Here is a 22,195-nt window from a genome sequence, read left to right as displayed (position 1 = left end):
ATTGTTTGCCCCTGTTCTTGGTGTGTCTGTTGGTCTATCTCTACCCAGGCTCCGTTCTGGACTCTTTCTTCAACACCTGCTTGCTAAGGACTCCAGTGTGGTCTCCTAAACATAGCTGAAGCCCCTCACTTCTCTCCCTGTCCACTGCATCCGTTAGGTTTAAGGGCTGTCACCTCTGCCCTAAGTTGCTGCTACCACCCCTCCTGTTCTTCCTCCCTCTGGGGCAAAGCTCTTCCAGTCTGGTCTCTGCCCGTCAGGAGGAGTGCATTTCTGAAATATGGCCCTGACCTTGGCACACTTCTGCTTATCACTTACTGACCTGTTGAGCAAGGCTCCGGGAGGTGGGCACCTGGTCTGGGGGGTGTGTTGAGAAGGTGGATGGGTACCTTCTCCCTCTCCAAGGAGAGCCCCTTATTCTGCCCATTTCCATTATGTTTCTGACTGTTGCAAGGGAGGGATTTGGAATTTGTCTCCTCATTTTCTTCCTTGTACCGACCCAGGTGTCCCCAGAGCCTGGCCGTGAATCCTCTCAGGTTCTTGTTTTCCACATTGGGGTGCGGGTGGGGGGTTCATAAGGACAGGAAAGGACAACTTAACTCAAAGAAATGCTACACACTCCCCAAGCCCCAACTCGACCCAAAACTAGTTTGTGCTGTTGGGCCTCTCCTGACATCTCTGGCCCCTCCCCAGGCTTGCCACACACACCCTTCCTGTACCTCTTCTTTCTCCTCCAGCCTCCGTCCACTCCACAGGTGGGGAGCCAGGACGGCAAGCTGGCCACATGTACCCAGGCTTGGGAAGAACGGGAAGGGTCCTGTCCACAATGGGGGCAGCCTCTCAGGAACAAGCTATGCAGAAACACGTACCCCTGGCCTCCCACCCCTCAAAGGAAATCCACGTACCTCCAGCTGCCTCTGGGGCAGACGTGAAGCTTCTGTGCCTGTGTGGCACCAACACATAAAACCCCTGTGCTGTCCACCCCTGCATAGGGTACCCAGCCCCTTGGAGTTACACGTGGGTGTCCTTTGGCAGTCCTTTCTGGATGGGGCATCCCCCTCCAGCTGCCCCAGCGCCTTCAGTCTGGCCTTGGGCCTTCTCCAGCTTTGATCCCCAAGTAGGGAGCCAGCACCTGGCCATCATGACCTCCATTGTATTTCCTTACCCTATGGGACCACCACCCCCATACTCCTCAGTCCCTCCGACTCTGAACGGGGAGGCCTCTGGCCACTATCCCCAGATGGAATGGCAGATTCCCGCCAGCTCAGCCTTCCCGGCTGCAGTGGGTGGCTGTCCAGAGGAGCTCCTCACTTGGAGAGGTGCCAAGCCCCTCCATCAGAATTCAGGTTCAGGGCCTCAGGTTCAGCATTTGGGCACCTTGCATCACCCTGCAGCCCAGAGCTCTGCCCTCTGCCCCCTTCCCCCACTGAGGACCCTCAGCCCGATCCCCACTGACCCTGCTCCCCTCAGCTACCCTGCAGGGCCTGCTGTCACCTCTTCCAGTGCTCATCAGTCAATCCCCCTGTCACCTGCCCCAACCATGGGAGATGTATTCCATGACGCCTAGGGAGCTGTGGGTCTGCCCAGACTCTTAGGTGTGACTTCTGATTTTTTGAAGGATCTCAGATGTAAGTTGTTCACTGCTCTTTAGTACACAGCACACTCTTGTTGGCCCGGGCAAGGCCCTCTATTTGTTATCTCTTTTCACTTTTATTTTCTTTTACCTGCACCCTTTCCTCTCTCCTGCCTTTGTCATGGGCCTGCACCGTAGTATGTTTGATGCAGGTCCTCAAATATGTGAGCATGCAGTCTTGTAAAGTGAGTTTTGCTTGCTTGTGTTTAGAAATTACACTAGTGACCTATTACAATAACTCAGGTTTCTTTGCTCTTTATCAGTTGACACAATGTTTACAATCCACCCACTGAGCTGTATGTATATTTAGTTTGTGGCTCAAAACTGCTCTGCCGAAGGTCCTAGTAGGGCCCACCACCCTTGGCTGAAAAAATGATCTGGGAAGATGGGAGCTACTGGTTGGAAAAGGAAATGCTCTCCATTTATTGAGGAATGTGTATACTTAGAGAAATGACGAGATCTGGGTTTGGCCATGGGAGTGGATGACTCCCATGGATGATTGGGGTAAGTTAAGAGATGACTGGCACTGAGAAGGAAAAAGAACAGAGAGCTGGCTGCATCCATCCATGTGGATGTGGGAATTACAAAGAAATAGGGCAGGAGAAGTGGGGAAGAAAGCTGCTAGATCAGCTGCTGAATCCTAAGACATGAGGAGAGAGGACCATGGCCAGAGGGAGTAGCAACCACATAGTCTGATGTGATCTTCAAAGGACAGCAGTGTGGAACGAGCCGTGAGGAGCAAGAAGCACCTGTGGACACACGAAAGAAGATGCTGGAAAGGACTTCAGGGGAGCAGTGCCCCCAGGGGAGCCAGGTGTCCTTTCCAGTGGGCATGCTGCATAGAGTCTCAAAAGTATTCTGGGGCTTTTCTGGTATGTTGGAAGAGTGTTACTCGCCTCTCATGGGCAGGACTGTGGAAACTAAGTGATTTACACTGTGCAGGTGTCCCTCCCATTGGAGGACTGCCCTTGATTTCCCTGTCCTTCACTTGTCCCCCTGGCGGCTCATAGAGGTGAGAAACCAAGGATAGTTCCTGAAGCCTAGAAAAGAACTCATTTTACAGAGACACAAAGTATGTTTGCAACCATTTTAATGTCATGCCACACCAGTGACTGTGACCTCCCCTCTCATTTTCCTGTATTTTTTTAAAATGGAAATGGCTCTGATATTATTTCTCAGATCCTGACTTCTTGATCATAGTTCGACATCTGATGCCATCACGTCTTCTAGGAAGGCGTACCCAAGGATCCACATAGTAGAGACAGATTATTTCTCCTTCATTTACAAGTGTATTGACCTTTTAAAATATGTGTAAGTTATAATCTGTGATTTTTTTTAATCGTGAAATTATAGGTTTCCAGGAAGTTGCAAAGGCTGTGCAGGGAGGTCCCATGCGCCATTCACCCATTTCCCCCCATGGTTGCACCTTGCCTTACTCCAGGGTAACAGCAAATGGGGCGCCTGAGGTTGGGGCCATGTGGATATAGTTCTGTGTGATCGTGTCACACGTGCGGCTTTCTGAAACCACCACCTCAGTCAAGACACAGAATTACTCTCTCCCAACAAAGATCTCTTTTGTACTAGCCCTTCCCCCTGCACCACCATCCCTGACTCCTGGCAACTGTTAGTATGTTCTCTATGTCTGTACTCCCAGCATTTCGAGAATGTTGTATAAATAGAATCATACTGTATGTGAGACTATTAGCATTTAATATAATTATTGCTATGTTAGGGCTTAAATCTGTTATTTCATTTTTCATTTTCTACTTGTCCCCTCTGTTTTTCATTTCTGTCTTCTTTCACCTGCCTTCCCAAGGGTTTCTTGAACATTTATCTGTAATGTTTTTGAATATCTCTCTCTCTCTCTCTCTTTTTTTGAGAGAGAGAGAAAGAGAGAGAACACCTGACAGTGGGGTCTGGGGGGAGGGGCAGAGGGAGAGAGAGAGAATCTCAAGCAGATTTCACGCCCAGAGAGGAGCCCAACATGGGGCTTGATCTCATGACCCTGAGATCATGACCTGAGCCAAAATCAAGACTCTAACACCTGACCGACTGAGTCACCCAGACGTCCCTAAATGTATCTCTTTATATAGATTTTTGAAGAAATACACATCGTTCGAATTGTTTTCCTCTTACAGATTAGATGTCATTTCTCTCTCACTACTTTCAAGACTTTTTTTATCTTTAGTTTTCAGTAGTTGGACTATGACGTATCTTGCTGTGAATTTTTTTTGAACTTACTTCATTTGGGATTGCTCAGTTTCTTGAATCTGTAGGTTTCTGTCTTCTGCAAAATTTGGGAAATTTCCTGCTATTATCTCGTTGACTACTTTTGCAGCCCCACCCTCTCTCTCCTCTCCTGGGCCTTCAGTGACCCAAATGTTAGATCTTTTGTTATAGACCCACCTGTCCCTAAGATTCTGTGCATTTTTTTTTCTCACTGTTTGGACCAGATCATTTTCATCATTCTGTCTTGGAGTTTATTAATTCTTTCTTCTGTTCTCTCCATTCTACTTTGAGCCCATCCATTGAAGTTCCTTTTTTAAAATTTCAGTTATTTTTGAGTTCTAAAATTCCCATTTGGTTCTTTTTTTATATCTTCCATTTCTTTGCTGATACTTTCTATTTTCGTTGCAAGTGTGGTTTTAATTGCTTTAATTGCAGCAAGATACATTAAATGGGAACGAGGAAGAGCAACGACAGGACTGAGTCCTAACAATAATAAAAGCATCTTTTATGATGGTGGCTTCAAAGGGTCAGGTAATTTCCACATCCATGTCCTCTTGTATTTAGTCTGTGACTAAATTTTTTCATTGTGATTGAGATTCTGGTTCTTAGCATGACAAGTGATTTTCAGTTGTATCCTGGACATTTTGGGTATTATGCTGAGGCTCTGGTCTTATTTAAAGCTTCTGTTTTAGCTGGCCTCCTCTGACACCAGGCTGCTGGTAGAAAAGGGGGATTGCCTTGTCACAGCCAGGTGTGGAAGGAGGTCCAGGTTCCCCACTTGGCCACTCTTGACGAGGAGTAGTGTCTTGCTCACCCCCAGGGTGGGAGCAGGTGAGGCTCCCTCTAGGCCTCCACGGATATGACCTTGCTGGGCCCAGGAGGGGCACCTCTTTATAGCTAGGCAAGGGTGGAAGTCTGCGCTCCCCATTTGGCCTTTGCTGATGAGATGGGGCCATGTTTTTTTCCCATGGCGCTCTGCTGGTGGAGGGCGGTTCTTCACATTTGCAGTCTTCTGAGGCATGCCCGTGTTTGCTACCTTTGTATGCCCTTGCTCTATTATTTCTTTCACCTGAATGTAATCCCCTCCCTTTCTCCTGTATGACAGTTCTCCTTGGCGTAAATTTTATCTGGTTTAGGTATGAGGACCTCAAATTTGTTTTTATTTTGTATTTGCCTAGTGCATAGTCGTATAGCTTCATGCTCTTCCTCTCTGAATCCTTGTGTTTTGGATATTCCCCCTTTAGAGGTGTTGCTGAATCAGGGCTTTTTAATGACTTGAAGTCCATTTACATTTCTTGTCGTTATTGTTAGGACTCAGTTCTGTCATTGCTCTTCCTGGTTTCCATTTAATGTATCTTGTTGCTGCCTTGTTCTCCTACTCACTTTCCCCTGGATGCATCTAGTTTTCTTCTGCTGGTTTGTATATTATTCTCAGTTTTCAAGGGATAACCAGTGACTTTGAAGATCTGTAGTATAGTGTCTCTCTCCCTGCCAGTTTCCTAAGCTTATCAGCAGATTTATCGCCCAGCCAATAAGACGGTTACTTGAGCATGCTTTCAGCACAGCAGACCTGTAGGCATCTAGACTCTTCATTCTGGATCTTTATAGATTTAGTGCTCTCTCTCCCTCCCTCTCCTTTTACTCTTTTAGATAAAAGAGTTACTATGTCATTGACTCACTCCTACCCTGCCCCCGTCTCAGCACTCTCTCGCTGCATTTTTTATCTTGCTCTATTCCCCCCAAGTGCTTCCCGAGGGGGGTCTTTATGGAGCAGGCCCTCTGCAGCCGTGGGCTGCCCTCACGGTCAATGACCACTCAGCTGGAAGCTCAGGTTTCCGTGCGTCTTCTGTCAGCACTTTGAGAATACAGTGGACCCTTGAGCAAAACAAGTTTGAACTGCAAGGGTCCACTCTGGCCTGGATTTGGTAGGGTACGGTGCCATAAGTGTAGTTTCCCTTCTCAATTTTCTTATTTCTTTTGCTACCTTACTTTATTGTGAGAATACAGTATATAACACACACAACTGCAAAATATGTGTTAGTTGGCCATTAGCAGGTGAGTTTTGGGGGGTCAGAAATTATATGTGGATTATCTCCTGCATGAGGGGGTTGGCGCCCCTAACCCTTGCATTGTTCAGGGGTCAACTGTGTTTGTCTTTCGTCTTTGTGCCTGCCTGGGCGGCAGGGAAGCCTGGCAGCACCCCGAGTCCTGCTTCTTGTGGGTGGGAGAGTGTTTCTCCCAGGAACCTCTCAGAGGTGTTTTCCTACTTGAGGATATTAAATCTCATCATGTGTCTGCAGGGTGGGTGTTTTCATTCTCCATTCTTCTGTTTTTCAATCTTTAACTCTAGAAAATTTTGGTCATCATATCTTCGAACACTCTTTCTGCTACATTAATTGTGTGTCTTCTGCTGAGATCCTAACATTTGGGTGTTGGAGCATCTATCCTCCACATCTCTGAACTTCTCTCTTACATTTCCAGCTCTATTCCTCCCGCCTTCTGAGCATGTTCCTCTACCTCATCTTCCGGCTCATTAAGTCTGTTTTTCCGATCTATTAAGGTCTTCATTGTTTCCATTTATTATATTTCCATTCCGGCATTTTCTTAAGGTCTTCTTTTAACTGCTTGCTCCTGCTTTGTATTAGCAACATTCTCTTGTCCCCCGGAGGATATTTGTCACATCTCCTTTCATTCCTGATGTGACTGTTGCCAAGTCTTGCTCCACACACTCTGGGTTTCCTGCATTGCTTTTCCTTCATGGCCTGCACCTGGTACCTTAACTCTTTCCCTTTGAGCTCCTTACCTCTGGGGACAGTGGCCACCTTCATGGTGGCCCAGGTACTAGCTCATGCCATTTCTATGTCACCTCCTCCAGCTTGGGTCTCAGGGTTCACCACCCCTCGTGTGCTGTCCTGTCTCCTAGTATACTTCCCTGGCTGTGATCCCCATCCTTCAGGGTGGATGGGTCTGATGGGTCTGGGAGGAAGCCTCTCTGCACTGGGGTCGTCTTCATCCCTCCCCAGCAGGGCTCTGGCATTTTGGGAGGGGACCAGCTCTGCTGTTTCACTGTTGCTCAGAGCAGAGGGACTCTCCTGGAGTTTTGTGATGGTGAGTGGCCAAGACTTTGCCTGGGGCTGCGAAGCCTCCCGGGGCCATGCTTAGCAGGAAGTGAGATCATTAAGAGGAAACAGTGAGAGAGTATGTCAGCCTATGTATAGCGCTGTCTGGCCACCTCTGTGCCACATGAGGTTGGCAGGATTGACTGGAACATTGGAGGCATGGTCAGGACTGTCTTGCCTGGGATATCAGCTCTGTGGCACACGCACAGTTCACACCTGGCCGTGTGGGGGGCACCTCGGAGAAGGCAGCACCCTCCAAACCAGCCCACCTTTGGCATAACAGTAATTCAAGACCTAACTGAAAGTCACAGGGATACCCTGGGTGTGATGGAGGCAGGCCTGGTGCTGAGTCCATCCTCCCTGAATCTGCTCCTCCCCACTGCCTCCCCCTGGCCCTCCTGATCCTCTGAGAGCTCAGGGACACCACATGATGATTACCTTGCATATGCTTGTGTCCCTTGTATCCCGCTTTGCTTGCTTATATTCACGTTTTTTCACTTAAGGTGTTCTTGAAAGAAATAGCTTGTGTCATTTGGGGAAACAGAGCTCATGTCAATGAGCATCACTCATCCTCAATAGAAGGTAGTTGCAAAAGTGAATATACTAAAAAACAGCTGTTAAATCCAGATAGGAGCTCTCCCTGGAAGCCCAGCACAGACTGGAGAGGGGAAAGAAGCCTGTGGCTCACTGAGTTCACCCCTCGAGAAGGAGGATGGGGAGGCAATGGGAAGTCTGTCGCCGCGTGAGTCAGTGACCATTAGTGCGTGTCTGCACACCACTGAGACACCTCATGCCCTGGCCTCCTGCCCCTGCTGGAGATCAGTCCTGACCTCAACCCAGAAAATGTCCCCTTTTAGACAAAGCAGGCCCCTGGGCTGGGATGGTGGCAGATGGGTTTGAAGCCCAGATCCAGCACTTGCTGGCTGTGTGACTTGAGCAGGTTATGAACTCTTTCCTGGCCTCCATTTCCTGTAGAATGGGGAGGTTGGTGTGGATTTTATTAGTGCCTCCTTACAGGGCTGGAATGTGAGGATTCCATGGAATGACCCATGCGAAGCTCTTACACCGTGTGTGTGGTCAAAGCTGGCTGAGGCTTTCATTTTCCCAGCCTCTGCTCCCTCCAACAATCCCGCCCCCTCCCACAACCCAGTGACCTCAGTCAGGGGCAAATCAGACCTGCTGAGAGCATCTGCCCCTGTCAGCAGAGCCCTGGAGCCATCCCACTCCTTGTTAGTGTCCTCTGTTGCTGAGTTAGCCCTCACCACGGCCACCGCCACACGGAGAGCCCACAGCACAGACTGCATCACTGTGTGTCCAGCTCTGAGCCTGCATCAACCCGTTTAATCCCCCTGAGAGCCCTGTCATGTGGATACTGGAGTGACCCTACTTCCAGATGAGGAGACAGCACCAAAATCATGTGGCAATGTAGAGCCTGGAGTGGGTCCCTAGGAGCCTGCTCCCAGGTTCCCACCGTCCACCAGAGACTTCTCCAGGACTCCCTGTGGGTGACTGCCCTGTTCTTCCCGCAGGTGGGAAAGGTGAGGCACATGTGGAAACTGGATCTCCCAGGCAGAGAGCTGGGTGGATGCACTGCATACCTTATCACATTCTGGTCCAGAGTCCTGTCCGCTCATATGCAGAGGGCTCTGCAAGGGGGCGTGTAGGGGCCTGAGCATGGGGTGGAGGCAGTGCGCCAGGGGCTGGTATGCAGCCCACCTGGTGCCTGCAGATGGTCGCGGGAAGCCCAAGGAGGCACAGCTCCCTCCCGCTGCTCTGGCCAAGCATGGCGCCCAGCAGGATGACTTAGGCCGGACTCTCAGCTCCGGCCTCCCTTCTACCAGGTCCACAAATATTAAGGCAGAGTGACATCAGAGCTCTCAAAATCCTCACTCACCAGCACCCCCGGCCCAAAGATTTCACTAAAGAATCTTGTCTGGGCTCAAGCCCAGTGGGCAGCACAGGCCTCCATCTGCCCATCCCACAACTGGCATGCAGTCACTACCAGGCCACCCACCACCCTGGCAGTGCTGCCTGAGGGACAGGTGGGCACGGCTAGTTCTCAGCTCCTGGTAGGGCTCCACTCAGCACCTCTGGGGCCATCTACCTCAGGGGAGCCTCACAAGGGTAGGCCAGTGCTCCGGCCATGTGGACAGGCTGATGGACAGGCTGAGCTGCAGCTGGCTGCTTCCCAGCAGGGGACACCAACTTGTCAACTCTCCCATGGACTCCTGCTCTTAAAAAAGCCCTGGGCGCCCTCATGGTGGCCGGCATGAGGAACTCCACGGCATTGGAGTCGGCCTGCCTGCCGCCCTGCATCCCCCCTCAGCCTGGTGCACTCTGGCCTCCTCTCCTGCAAAGCCAAGTGTGGTCCTGCGAATGATCGAATTCTTTTTGGTGACTAACCTGCCTACGTTTGCAGAAGTGCTGGCAGGCATGCTGACATCCAGTCTCATCACCTGGGTATCTTGAGATACACCAGATTCCTCCTAGCAAACAAATATTCTTGAGGAAGACAGTTCACATGCCCATCTGTGAGCTAGATAAAGTCTGTGGTGCCATGGCCTCCCCCTCACCTTAAGACTTGCTTGGCAGATGATGATGTGTCAGCACCTTTGTGGCCAACATCGGGCAGCCAGCATCCTTCTGGTTAGGGCTGGACAGAGGGCAGCTTAAGAGGAGACGGGGGAAAAGGGGTCTTTGAGGTTTGGGGCAATCCACAGACCTTGAGACCCTGATGGTCCCCCCAGGGACAGGGAGAGCCTGCTTTCAGCCTGTTATACAGACTAAGGAGTCACCAATCCCACCACTGACCACGCATTGCTAACCCGAGCCATTTCGCAGTGTGGCTTTTCTTACAAAAGGATGGCTGCTGGCCAGACCTGAATTCTTAAATAGGCCAACAAGTGCCCCTGAGTCTGGGCACAGTGTCAGACCATCACCTGCACTCAGCCAGCCCTCCTGGCTCTCAGGGTCGGGGCTATGGGTTGGGGGCCACTGCCTACTGCTCTGACCCTCCAGCCCAGGCTGGTGCCTGGGAGTGAGTCCCCGATGATGTGTCTGGCTATCCAGCTCAACCTGGCCACCAGAGTCTGAAGTTACAGCCCTCGCCCCCGCGCTTGCTTCCTGCTCTCACCCCAGCCCGAGTCTGTGGCCTCGTGCGTGCACCAGGCAGGCCCTTTTCCGACTCCCTTGAGCCCACCCCTGACGACCTGTCATCTACACTCTGCTCATACCTCGCACGGAGCCCTTGCCTCCGCCAGAAGCTGCCAGAGCAGCAGGGAAGGTGGGCCCAGGAACAGTAGCAGGATGGGTAGGAATCGTGGGGGCGAGGACGAGAGGACTGCCCTTGGGTGAGGGACCGGGCATGGGGGACTCCCTGTGGCGACAATGAGACCTGTCCTGCCGAGGGAGCGGACTGCAGGCTGCTGGGCTGAGGGGACCTCAAACGTGTAGCCACCTTGTGATTCGGCATCCCCATCTGTGAAATGGTGAGGGAACCCCTGCCTCACCGGGCTGTGGTGCAGCCTGCAAGGGCTGACTTGTGCCAGCTCAGCACCGGGCACACAGTAGGTTCTCAGGTGATGCCACCGTTCCCGCTGTCGTCACCGTAAAGCTAAGGCACCCAGGGCAGTGAGCACAATACACAGAAGTGCAGAACTAAAGAGGATGGTGGGTCTCTCGGGGGCAGGAGGGTCTGGGTCACCAGGGGTGGGGCGCGTGACAGTCAGGAGCATGGAATCGGGAGACAGACAGCCTGTCCCAGAGGCCCAGCTCTGCCGCTTTCTAGAGCATGGCCCTAGCTCAGGCCTTCACCTCCTTGTGCCTCAGTTTCTTCATCTGGAAAATGGGGACAATAGTACCAGCCACTCTACCAGGACTGCAGCAAGGATTCGGTTAGCTGGCACAGGGGCTGGCTTTGTCGCCATCGGTCTGTGAGCCTGGCGAAGGGGCTCCTGAGCTGGGTCCAGCTGGCCACGCAGGGCCTTACCGGGGCTTGAGCTGGGGAAGGCCGTACTCGGAAATGTCTTATATAATCCTTCTTGAGAAAGGAAAAGGGGCAGCCCTGCCATCCGGAAGCTGGTCTGGTGTGGCCAGCTGGGCAGTGCTGTTCTCTGTGGGACAGAAGCCTCACAGAACACCAACCTCAGGTGAGGTCCCTCTGAGACCACCCTTGGAGTGAGACGGCCAGGCCACCCCACAGTCGCGCCTCCACCCAGACAAAACACCCATGCCCCCTTCTCGCGGCTAACGTGAGTTTCTGTCTCCGTGCTGGTTTCTCCTCCATGTAGATACGATTTATCCAGAAAAGCCCATCATGGAATTGTCTCCGCATTCTGGCAATAACCATGCAGAGTGATCCCTGCTTCCTTAGACACCCCCCAAGCCACCCAGCCAAAGCCCAAATCCAGTCATGGTTTTTCTCTGACCTCCTCCATGAGACACCCCATGGTCTCTGTCACTGGAAAGGAGTAAGAAGCCCACCTGTCAGTGGCAGCTGTGTCCCTGGTGGCCTCTGGCTGGACGGTGGCCACACCCTCCAGAGGCTGGCTGTGCAGCTGAGCCCAGTTGCCCTGACTGGTCCCTTCCTTGCACCACCCTTTCCCACCCTGACACTCCACGGGCACTAAGCGCTAACTAGCCAAGTAGCACCGGGAGAGCGGGAAGGTTCTGGGATTCCCCAGACCCAGAGTCCCGTACCACATCAGGGCTGCCCTGTCTCCCCTAGTCAGCGTCCTGTCAAGGGTGCAGGTCCTCACCTTCCTTCTTCCTCCTTGGCGTTTCCATGCGGCGCAGCCAGTCTGCCAGGGGATAAGCCCCTGGAGATCTTATAAACCAAGGGAATGTGTTTCAGAGAATTGGTTTCACAGGTAATGGAAGAGCTGAGAAGCCTGGTGGGACAGCAAGGCAACAGCAAGAAACCCCCACTCCCAGCTGAATGACGAGGGGAGAGAGGATGCTACCAGAACCCAGGACTCAGGGCATCAGAATGGCCTTAGAAGGGGCTGCCCAGGGGAGCCCAGGAGGCAAACTGAGTGGGAACAATCCTGGCCGTGTCCCTTCTTCCCTCCCTCTAAGGTCTTCGGTGCCTCCCATCAGCTGACTCTGTCAGGGAACCTCAGTTCTTTGGTGCAGAGCACAGCCAAAGGACAGGCACATGAGCCCAGTGTGAGGTTTGCCCACCCTAGCCCCTGCCCCCATGAGTCATCCTCACTTGGCTGTGGGGAGATGTTAGCGTCATCGGGGAGGTGCGCTAGCCCAGCCTGGCAGTGACAGTGGCGGAAGCAACCTTCCCCAGGACTGGTGGACCAGCACGTCCAAGATGAAGTAGCTGCCAACAAGGGAGGGCATCTTGTTTTCAAGGGCCAGCAGCGTGATGGAGCAGGGCCTGGGAAACAAAGTCAGAAACCTAAGAGGAAGGGACATAAGGTGAGGAGCTTGTGGCTCTTTTTATAGGCCTGGGTCCCTCCTTCTGGGAATGCAGCAGAGACTTCCATTCAACCCCTGCCCTATACAATGGACAGAAGGGAAACGGCTCGTGGGGAGCTTGGGGCAGGCAGAGGCAGAAGTGGCCAAGGCCAGATGTCCCCAGTGCCATCTGTCAAAGAATAGTCGGGGATCAGGGACTCACGTGTGACACTGGAGAGAACGGCGCGGGGCGGTTGGCCCCAACTCCTACACCTGCCGATCTCATTATCAAAGCAAGACCAGGCTGGAGACAGGCTCATAGCAGTGGATATCTGGCCACAGCGTCATCACGTTGTTTTCATTGTATCAACGTGTGTATTGTATGTATGACGAGTGACCCTGAATTCTCATTTTCTGAAGTGATTCTATATAATATGTAATGCATCCCTTGAAAATATAGTCACTGAAGTAACAAAAGCTAGTGTGAAATAGAGTACAAAGTATAAGAATGTGGGAAAACTGTAAGGTTGGCATAGGAACACCCAGGCTTTATAATGAGTCAAGTTCTGTGAGCTCAGAGGGGAGAGGGGCCGGGGGAGGTGGGGAAAGCAGGCTATAGAACAAGACAGAGAGGGGTGCCTGCATCAGCTCCACCACTTAGGTGTCCGTTTTTGGCTTTGGGTTTGGCGCTCATGTCCGCACCCTGCCTGGTTTCCTCCCCTCCCCTGTTCTAATGCTCCCAACGCAGCAACCCCTTGCATTCCTCAGGGAGGGCAGAGGCTCAGGGGGGTGGCTGCACACCTCCCAAGCAGAGCACTGCATGGCCGCAGGGGGCAGGGGTGCAAATTTTATACGGTCCTCGACTTCCCTCCCAAGCAGCTACTGAGGGTCCAGTCCCAACTGGCAGGTGACCGTTAGTGGCTCCCTGTGCTTTGTGTGTCTGGTGGAGCTGGGTCTGTGGTGGGCTGTGGTCACACAAAGAGGCTCCCCGACTTGGTCTGGGCTGGTCCTTGGGACCCTATGGGAGGTGATGGCCAAGCAGCGCTCTACCTCCTGAGGCCAACCCCAGCCTCCATGGCCTCCTCGGGGTGTCTAGTCCCATGAGTACCTGTCACCAGCAGTCTCTCAGGTCTGTTCAGACTTTTGTAATCTGTGCAAAAAGAGGAAGGTATCTTCACAGTCCAAGACAAGCCTCAGTCTGAGTCAAAGGCATATGTACATCTTCTTTAGAGAAAGCATCCTCCAGAACACCAAGCCTAGAGGGAAGTTGTAAAGAGAAGGGAACGCTGTCCGTTCTTGAGGGAGAAATCGCTTCCCAGGTGGAGGACTGCACAGGGTGTAGGAACGCTCACAGCACGTGGATCCTCCCCTGAGGAAGAGGCCTGGCCATGCTTACCCTGCCGCTCCTGCTCAGGTTCTCCTGACCCGGGCCTCTTCCCCTCCCCACCCTGTGGAAGCCTGCATGGACCCCCTACCATAGGCTGGATTTCCCAGGCACTTGGAGATCCCGGGAACAGAAGCACGTTCTTCAAGGTGAATTCTACCTCCTACCAGATCAATTATTTCAAATTCCAAAAACATATTTTTAATGATTTCTCTTTCAGGATCAGTATAAGAAAACACCACTACTTACGAGATTTTTAAAGTTTTGTTCAGAATGCTGCTCAATGGAACTAGTTTTCAGGTTAGCACACATGCTGTTAGTGTATGAATAGTAGAAGTGAACAACTCCCATGTTAACGTGCTATAACTCTATTATATAAACACTGCTCTCACTTTAATTAGTAGTCTACTGTAATAGCAGCTGCAAATGCAGTCGTGATTGGGATATTCTAGAGATCTACGAGAGGCTTTTAAAATCACAGAGAGGATTCTGGTTTGTCTGGAACAACGAGAAGACAACTTAATGGTGATTGTTTAAAAAGATACAAAAATAAACATATCACATATCACTACTGCAGGGTGCACTTAAAGTGGTATGTTTAAAGGGAAATTTATAGCATTAAAAATTCATATTAGAAAAGAATAAAAGCGAAAAATGAATTGACTGAGTGTCATCTTTAAGAAGTTACAAAATGAACAAGAAGCTTACAGTAAATAAAGAGGTGAAGAGACACTTCAGAAGACACAAGAGAGAATCAATGTGTCAACAGACAAACCTATGGCAAGATTTTCTTTTTGTCCTTCCTTCCTTTGATATATGAAATATTAGGAAAGAAAAGTGGGATACAGCAGGTAATACAAATGATAGGAAATAATAGTATTGAAAGCTTTATGCTAATAAATTTGAAAACATAAATGAACTGTGCCGTACACATATACAGGTAAGGCTAGATCTTAAAATACACTAACATATGAAAAATAAGAAAGATACAATTGATAGCACACTAACATTTATTTCAATTCTAAGAACACAGTCACCATTCAATAATTTATATGAATGCATGCTTTACCTCTATCTATTACAGGAGGGCAGATGTACCTTAAAATAAACACTGCAAACCCTCAGGCATAGCGCACCATAGCATGCACTGGATCCCACGGGTCCCTAAGTGTTGGAGTGGGTGGCTCCCAAGAACATCTCGGAGCTAGAAGAGGCGGCGGCAGGCCCTGCAGGGGCCGAGGGGAGCGGGGACAGTGGGGATCGGGCTGAGGGTCCGCAGTGGGGGAAGGGGGCAGAGGGCAGAGCTCTGGGCTGCAGGGTGGTGCAAGGTGCTCAAATGCTGAAACTGAGGCCCATTCTGATGGAGGGGCTTGGCACCTCTCCAAGTGAGCAGCTCCTCTGGACAGTCCACCCACTGCAGCCAGGAAGGCTGAGTTGGCGGGAATCTGCCATTCCACCTGGAGATAGTGGCCAGAGGCCTCCCTGTTCAGAGTTAGAGGGACTGAGGAGTATGGGGGTGGTGGTCCCATAGGGTAAGGAAATACAATGGAGGTCATGGTGGCCAGGTGCTGGCTCCCTACTTGGGGAATCAAAGCTGGAGAAGCCCCAAGGCCAGACTGAAGGCACTGGGGTAGCTAGAGGGGGATGCCCCATCCAGAAAGGACTGTCAAAGGACACCCACGTGTAACTCCAAGGGGCTGGGTATCTCATCCAGGAGTGGACAGCACAGGGAGCCCCCATGACAGTCCAGAGGTTTGGGTCAATTGCAGGCTGGGCTCCCAGACAGGCACAGAAGCCACAGACAGGGTGCACAGGTGCCCAGGAGGTGGTGACAGCTGGAGCCTCATGGTCTTCCTCAGGTATCTGGGATGTAGGGTGGATGCTCTGCTTGGCTAGTTCCGTAGGTGCACTAGCCCCCATCTTAGATGAGAACTGCTCTCCGAAGCCAGACGGCCAGGAGTTTCCCTCTGGGCTGATTCCACAAGGCACCTCCAGGTGGCTCCTTGCTATCTGTGGGGTGAGCAGACAGGGTTAGAGATGGGGCAGGGAGAAGGGTGTGAAGGGGATCGGAGGAGAGGAAAAGTTCCAGGTGAGGTGGTCACAGGCCATGTTCATCCTGGGGAGGATGAGGAGATAGGGTGGACCAAGAACCAGTTCATGGGACAGGGACACTGGGCACTTTCGGGAGAAAGACTGAGTTTGGTCTGGGTGGGCACCGTGTGATCAGGGTTACTCCTTCTCTCCCCCACCCAAGGAAGGAGGAAGAGTCACTGGGGAAACAAGGTTTGAGAGCTGCCTTCCTCCTTCCTGGCACCAGGCTGGAGGACAGGTTGCAGGGAAGCGAGAATCAGTGCTCTTTCCTGGTGGGGCCTGGGAAGCAGGTGTGGTCCTGATATTATGAGCTGGAATTGCTGGGAGGGCAGAGGGTGAGCTTGTGTGACTGGGGCACCTGGGTGGCTCAGTCAGTTGAGCGTCTGCCTTGGGCTCAGGCCATGATCCCAGCAAGGAGTCTGCTTCTTCTGCCCCTCGCCCTACTTGTGCTCTCTCTCTCTCACTCTCTCTCAAATAATTAAATAAAATTTTTAAAAGAAAACATGTGGGTGAAGAAGCAACTCATACTCTCCTGACCAAGAATGGGGTGGGCAGCGGGGAGAGTCCCGGGGTTAACAAGAGGGCAGCAGCCCCACAGAAGGTCGTCTTTAGGGATACAAAGGAGGCAGAGGGACAGCCAGAGACAAGAGGGGAGGTTGGTGTGTCCTCGATACCAGCAGGGACAGAGGCCTGGCCAAACACCAGATAGGGACCAGCAGACCCGTGCTCCCAGGGCTTTAATGCGAAGCTGCCCCCACTCCGGGCCTGAGATGCAGAAGCACCTCCCAGACAGGGGCCTGAGGAAGCCTGGAATATGCTGGGAAAGGCCCAAGTGACTGGCTAGCCAGCACTGAGGAGGAGCCCCTTTTCCACAACTGCCCAAAGGAGGGCTCTAGAAGGAAAACAGGTTCGGTTCCAGGAAGCCATACCAGTTTGTATCCATGAATCTGTGGGCTGTGACATGGGCACCCCATGCAAGTTCAGAGCATCCTCTATAGAATTAATGCTCGAAAATTCCCAGGAGTGTTCTCAAAAACTGAATATGATAGAGGAGGCCATTTTGCATGATACTAAAACCAGAAAATATTTAAATTTAAAAACCAAATATCTAGTTAAAAAATAAAAATCCAAAATTGGCATGTTCAAAGTCAAAAGGCAAAACACAAAATGAGCAGGATATTTCCAACTTATGGCAGACAAGGGCGAATAATCAGTCTAACAAAGTGCCTACTAGTCAATAGTGAGAAAATAAAGAACCCATCAATAAAAACGGGCAAAGGGCAGCTACAAGCAAGTCACAGAGTAAGTTGTCCTTTATCATGTAAAAATGTCCAGCTTCACTGGATGTTTAGATGTTTGAAAAGTCAAATTTTGAAAAGAACAAAACTTTGGCTTTTACAACTAATTTGATAAAAGAATAAAGCCTTGTGGATGCCTGGGTGGCTCAGTCGGTTAAGTGTCTGCCTTTGGCTCAGGTCATGATCCTGGGGTCCTGGGATGGAGCCCCGCACATCGGGCTCCCTGCGCAGCGGGGAGCCTGCTTCTCCCTCTGCCTGCCGCTCCCGCTGCTTGTGCTCGCTCTCTCTCTGACAAATAAAATCTTAAAAAATAAATAAATAAAATCTTAAAAAAAAAGTTCATTCTATATTATTTCAGTTATATGAAATTCAAGAACAGAGACAAAAAATAATTTATAGTGATAGAAGTTAGTATAGAAGTTACTCTTGGGATGAGTGTGGGTAATTTGATAAGAAGGGGCACATGGGAACCTTCCAAAGGCTGGGGATAATTTACATATTGACCTGAGCTGTGGTTACATGTGCATCTAAATATATAAAATTCACTGACATGGGAGTTCCAGAGAAAGAGGAGAGCAAAAAAGGAGTAGAAAAAAAGTATCTGAATAATGGTTGAAAACTTAACAAATCTGATGAAAACCTTCACATCCAAAAAGTTCAATGAAGCCTAAGTAGAATAAATTCAAAGAAATCCACGCTTAGATTATAATCAAACTATTAAAAGCCAAAACAAAAGAGAAAAAAATCTTGAAAGTGGCAAAAGAGAAGTAACTCATTATGTACCAGAGATCCTCAATAAGATTAACAGAAATCATGAAAACAATGAGATGAGATATTCAAAGTTCTGGGGTGAAAAAAAGGACTATCAATCAAGAATTCTATGTCCAACAAAATTATCTTTCAAAAATGAAGAATAGGGCACCTGGGTATCTCAGTAGGTTAAGCGTCTGCCTTCTGCTCAGGTCATGATCTCAGGGTCATGGGATCAAGTCCTACATCAGGCTCCCTGCTCAGCGGGGAGTCTGCTTCTCTCTCTCCCTCTACTCATTCCCCCCCGCTTGTGCTCTCTCTCCCTCTCAAATAAATAAAGTATTTTTTAAAAATGAAGAAGAAATTAACAAATGCCCAGATTAAAAAAACAAATAATTCATTGCTAGAAGATCTGCCCTACAAGAAATACTAAGGAACGTCCTTCAGGCTGAAATGAAAGGACACTAGATAGTAACTTGAATACCCACAAAGAAATAAATAGCACCAGTAAATGTAACTATGTAGGTAAATATAAAAGATAGTACAAATATATTTTTTGTTTATAGCTCTTTCTTTCTTTCATTCATTTTGAAAAACAACTACAGAAAGCAATGCTTATAAATCTCTGTTGATGGACACACATATAAATGTATAATTTGTATGACAATAATAGCATAATGGAGGGGGAGGGAATAGAGCTTTATAGGAGCAAAATTTTATATATTATTGAAACGAAGTTCATATTAATCCAAACTAGATTATAATAATTAAGGGTGTTAATTGTAACCCATGGGTAACCACTAAGAAAATCACTCCAAAAAAATTGTAAAAGAAATGACAAGGAAATTAAAATGGTACAATGGAGGATATATATTTAACACAAAGGAAGGCATAAGGGAGGACTAGAGGAACAAATAAAACACAAGACATAGAGCAAAATAGCAGACATAAATCCTACCACAATACTTGTTACAATAAATATAAATGGATTAATCATTTCAATTAAAAGGGGAAGGTTAGCAGAATCAATTTTTAAAATTTAAAAACATGATCCAACTATATTCTGTGTACAAGAGATACAATTTAGATTCAGAGACACAAATAGCTTGAAAGTAAATGGGTTAAAAAATATATACCATACAAACACTAACCAAAAAACAGTTGGAACAGCTATGCTGATATCAGACAAAAGCACTTTAAGACATAAATTGTCATGAGAAACAAAGAAGTAGATATTACAATGATAAAAGACTCAATCCATCAAGATGATATAACAATTATAAACATATATGCCCATAATAACAGAGACCCAAAATACATGAAGCAAAAACTGATGTCATTAAAGGGGGAAATAAACAATTCAACAATAATAGGAGGCTTTGATACCTCACTTTTAATAATAGATAGAATAACTAGACAGAACATCAGTAAGAGAACAGAAGATGTGAACAAAACTCAAAATCAACTAGATTCAACAGATATCTATAGAACATTCTACACAACAATAACAGAACACACTTTCTTCTCAAGTGCACATGGAACATTCTCCAGGATCAATCAGTTGTTACATCATAAAACAAATCTCAATAAGTTTAAAAGGATTGAAATCATACAATGTATGTTCAACCACATTGGACTAAAAGTAGAAATCAATAGCAGAAGGAAATTTGGAAAATTCACAAATATGTGGATATTAAGCAACACACTTCTAAAGAACCAGTGGGTCAAAGAAGAAATCTCAAGGGAAATTAGAAAATACTTTGAGATGAGTGAAAACAAAATGGGTTGCAGTGAAAGCAGTGCTCAGAAGAAAATTTTTACCTGTATGTAGGAGCTGAAACTATAAAACTGTTAGAAGAACATATAAGAGTAAATCTGGATGACTTTGGAATTAAACAATGATTTCTGGGATATGACACCTAACACACAAGCAACCAATAAAAAATAGATAGATTGGACTTCATCAAAATTAAATTTTTTGTGCTTCAAAGAACACCGTCAAGAAAATGAAAAGATCCACAGAATGAGAGGACGTATTTATAAATCATATATCTGATGAGGGACATTTATCTAGAATAGATTTGTTAAAAGCTCCTACAGCTCAACAATAAAAAGCAAAACCCCAATTTAATAATGGGCAAAGGATTTGAATTCACATCTTTCCAAAAAAGATATAAGAGTGGCCAATCACCTTCTAAAAAGATGTTTAACATCATTGGTCCTTAGGGAAATGCAAATCAATCACAAGTATGTCATAGCCACTCAGGATGGCTATAATAAAAAGACGCTAATTAGGATGTGGAGAAAGTGGGACCCCCACACATTGCTGGTAGGAATGTAAAATGGTGCAGCTGCTGTGCAAGACAGTTCCCCACTTCCTCACTCAGTTAATTATAGAGTTACCATATGACCCACTAATTCCTCTCCTAGGTTTATACCCAAGAGAAACAAAAACATCTGGCCACACAAAAGCTTGTACATGAATGTTCATTGCAGCATTATTCATAGTAGCCAAAAAGTGAAACCACCTAAACGTCTACCAATCATGAGCGGATAAACAAAATCCGTCCATTCAATAAAATATTGTGCAACCACAAAAAGGAATGAAATCTAATACGTGCTACGACATGGAAAAACCTTGAAAATATTATCCTAAGTGGAAGAAGCCATGCATTTATATGAAATGTCCAGAGCAGACAAATCCATAGAGACAAATTAAATTAGTGGTTTCCAGGGGGCTGGGGGGAAGTGAGAAAGGAGAGGGACAAACTAATGGGTATGCAGTTTCTTTTTGCAGTGATGAAAATGTTATGGAATTAGGTAGTGGTGATTCACGAGCCAAGATCTGAATACAATAAAAACGATTGAATAGTATAGTCTAAAAAAGTGAATTATATGGCATATGAATTATATTTCAATAAAAAGTATTAATTGAGCTGTACACTTAACATTAGTGCACTTTACTGTATATATACCATTTTGCAGTAGAAAGTAAAAAGGGGGATATATTTAATCTAAATTAAAAGAGAATTAAAAAATGCATCTTAGTCCATAGATCTAACAATCAACTGCAATGCATTGTTACTGATCGATCCTAGGGTTTTTTTTAGTCTATAAAATATGTTCTGAGGACATTTATGCAAATTTGAATATGGAGGAAAATAACTATTGATGTTATCATGGAAATGATCACTGTTGCAGGTAAGAGAATTGTATGTGCGAATGCGAGAGAGCATCCTGATTTGTTGGAGATGCCTCCTGGTGTATCCCAATATTTCTGATGTATTTTTCAGTAGTTTAGCCATGTGTATGCGGACAGAGGGACAGAGAGAGAGAGAAAGGAAAGGCAAATATGGCAAAACGTCAATGCTTGTTGAATTCAGACAGTGAAGCATGGATGTTCTTTATACTTATTGTCATGTTTAAAGGTTTTGTTTTGTTTTGCTTTTTGCTTTTAGGAGAGAGAGCCCATGTGAGCCGGGTGGGGAGGCAAAGGGATAGGGAGAGAGAAAATCTTAAGCAGAGCCCAGTGAGGAGCCCAATGCAGGGCTCAATCCCATGACCCTGAGATCATGACCTGAGCCGAAACCAAGAGTCAGACGCTTAACTGACTAAGCCACCCAGGCGCCCCTGTTGAAAGTTTTTTCATGGTAAAAATGTTAAAAGGAGAGAGAAGAGAGAGAATGGCTGTGTATGTTTGAGTTATCCTCCATGACCAGCCCCTGTGCCGGTTGCCATGCGTGGTTGGGTTCCAGGCAGAGCGCTGGCAGCCTCTCCATCCTGGTTGTGCCCAGTGGAGCCATGGCTCCTGGGGGAGTCCTGCAGAGCTGGCTCCACACGGATCCCCTGTTGTTTCACAAGCTATGGAGATAAATGCTTTTCGGTGTATTGTTGGGGCATAAAGGGGGGCTTGGAGAAAACTTGGCAAAACACCCCAACCCTCAAATTCATAGACCAGGGTAGGAGATGGGGAGGCAAGGAGCCAGGATACCAGATCTACCTCCACAAGGGCCCCTGAGGGCATTGCAGGCCATTTGTAGGATGAGGTCTCCAGGGCAGGAGTCTTGGTGGTCCTGATAGAAGCCCGGGTGGGAGCAGATGCAGGGGGAGGGCTGAGCAGGTAGCCAGGAGGGGAAGGGAGGAGAGGGCAGTCTTGTAAGGTGCATGTGGAGAGGGAACTGCTGAGCAAAGAAGAGACAGTAAGGGATTAGGGCTGTGGGAGGGAAGAGCCAGTGGCCCTCTGTCCAGAATAGATTACCCCCTCCCCAATCCAAACACCTCCGACCCC

General features: G+C 48.3%; 2 protein-coding genes across 2 annotated transcripts; one reads left to right on the top strand and one right to left on the bottom strand.

Moving 5' to 3' along the window:
• Positions 1 to 970: 970 nt before the first annotated feature.
• Positions 971 to 1,557, top strand: PRR23E (PRR23 family member E; the record flags this gene model as incomplete). The annotated part of the gene is given in 2 exon segments (XM_028101576.2): positions 971 to 1,286; positions 1,289 to 1,557. Coding segments are annotated over 2 exon segments (585 nt in total), but the record flags the coding sequence as incomplete, so codon positions are not given.
• Positions 1,558 to 14,972: 13,415 nt separating this feature from the next.
• LOC148165089 (proline-rich protein 23E-like) lies at positions 14,973 to 15,688 on the bottom strand. Its single transcript, XM_088021569.1, is given in 3 exon segments — positions 14,973 to 15,003; positions 15,005 to 15,354; positions 15,356 to 15,688. Coding segments are annotated over 3 exon segments (714 nt in total).
• Between the last annotated feature and the right edge of the window lie 6,507 nt (positions 15,689 to 22,195).

The sequence above is a fragment of the Eumetopias jubatus genome, unplaced genomic scaffold, assembly GCF_037043125.1.
Source record: "Eumetopias jubatus isolate StellerSeaLion01/CBP00866 unplaced genomic scaffold, mEumJub1_p1.0 scaffold_1, whole genome shotgun sequence".
Taxonomy (NCBI): domain Eukaryota; kingdom Metazoa; phylum Chordata; class Mammalia; order Carnivora; family Otariidae; genus Eumetopias; species Eumetopias jubatus.
This window is presented reverse-complemented; position numbering and strand designations above follow the sequence as displayed.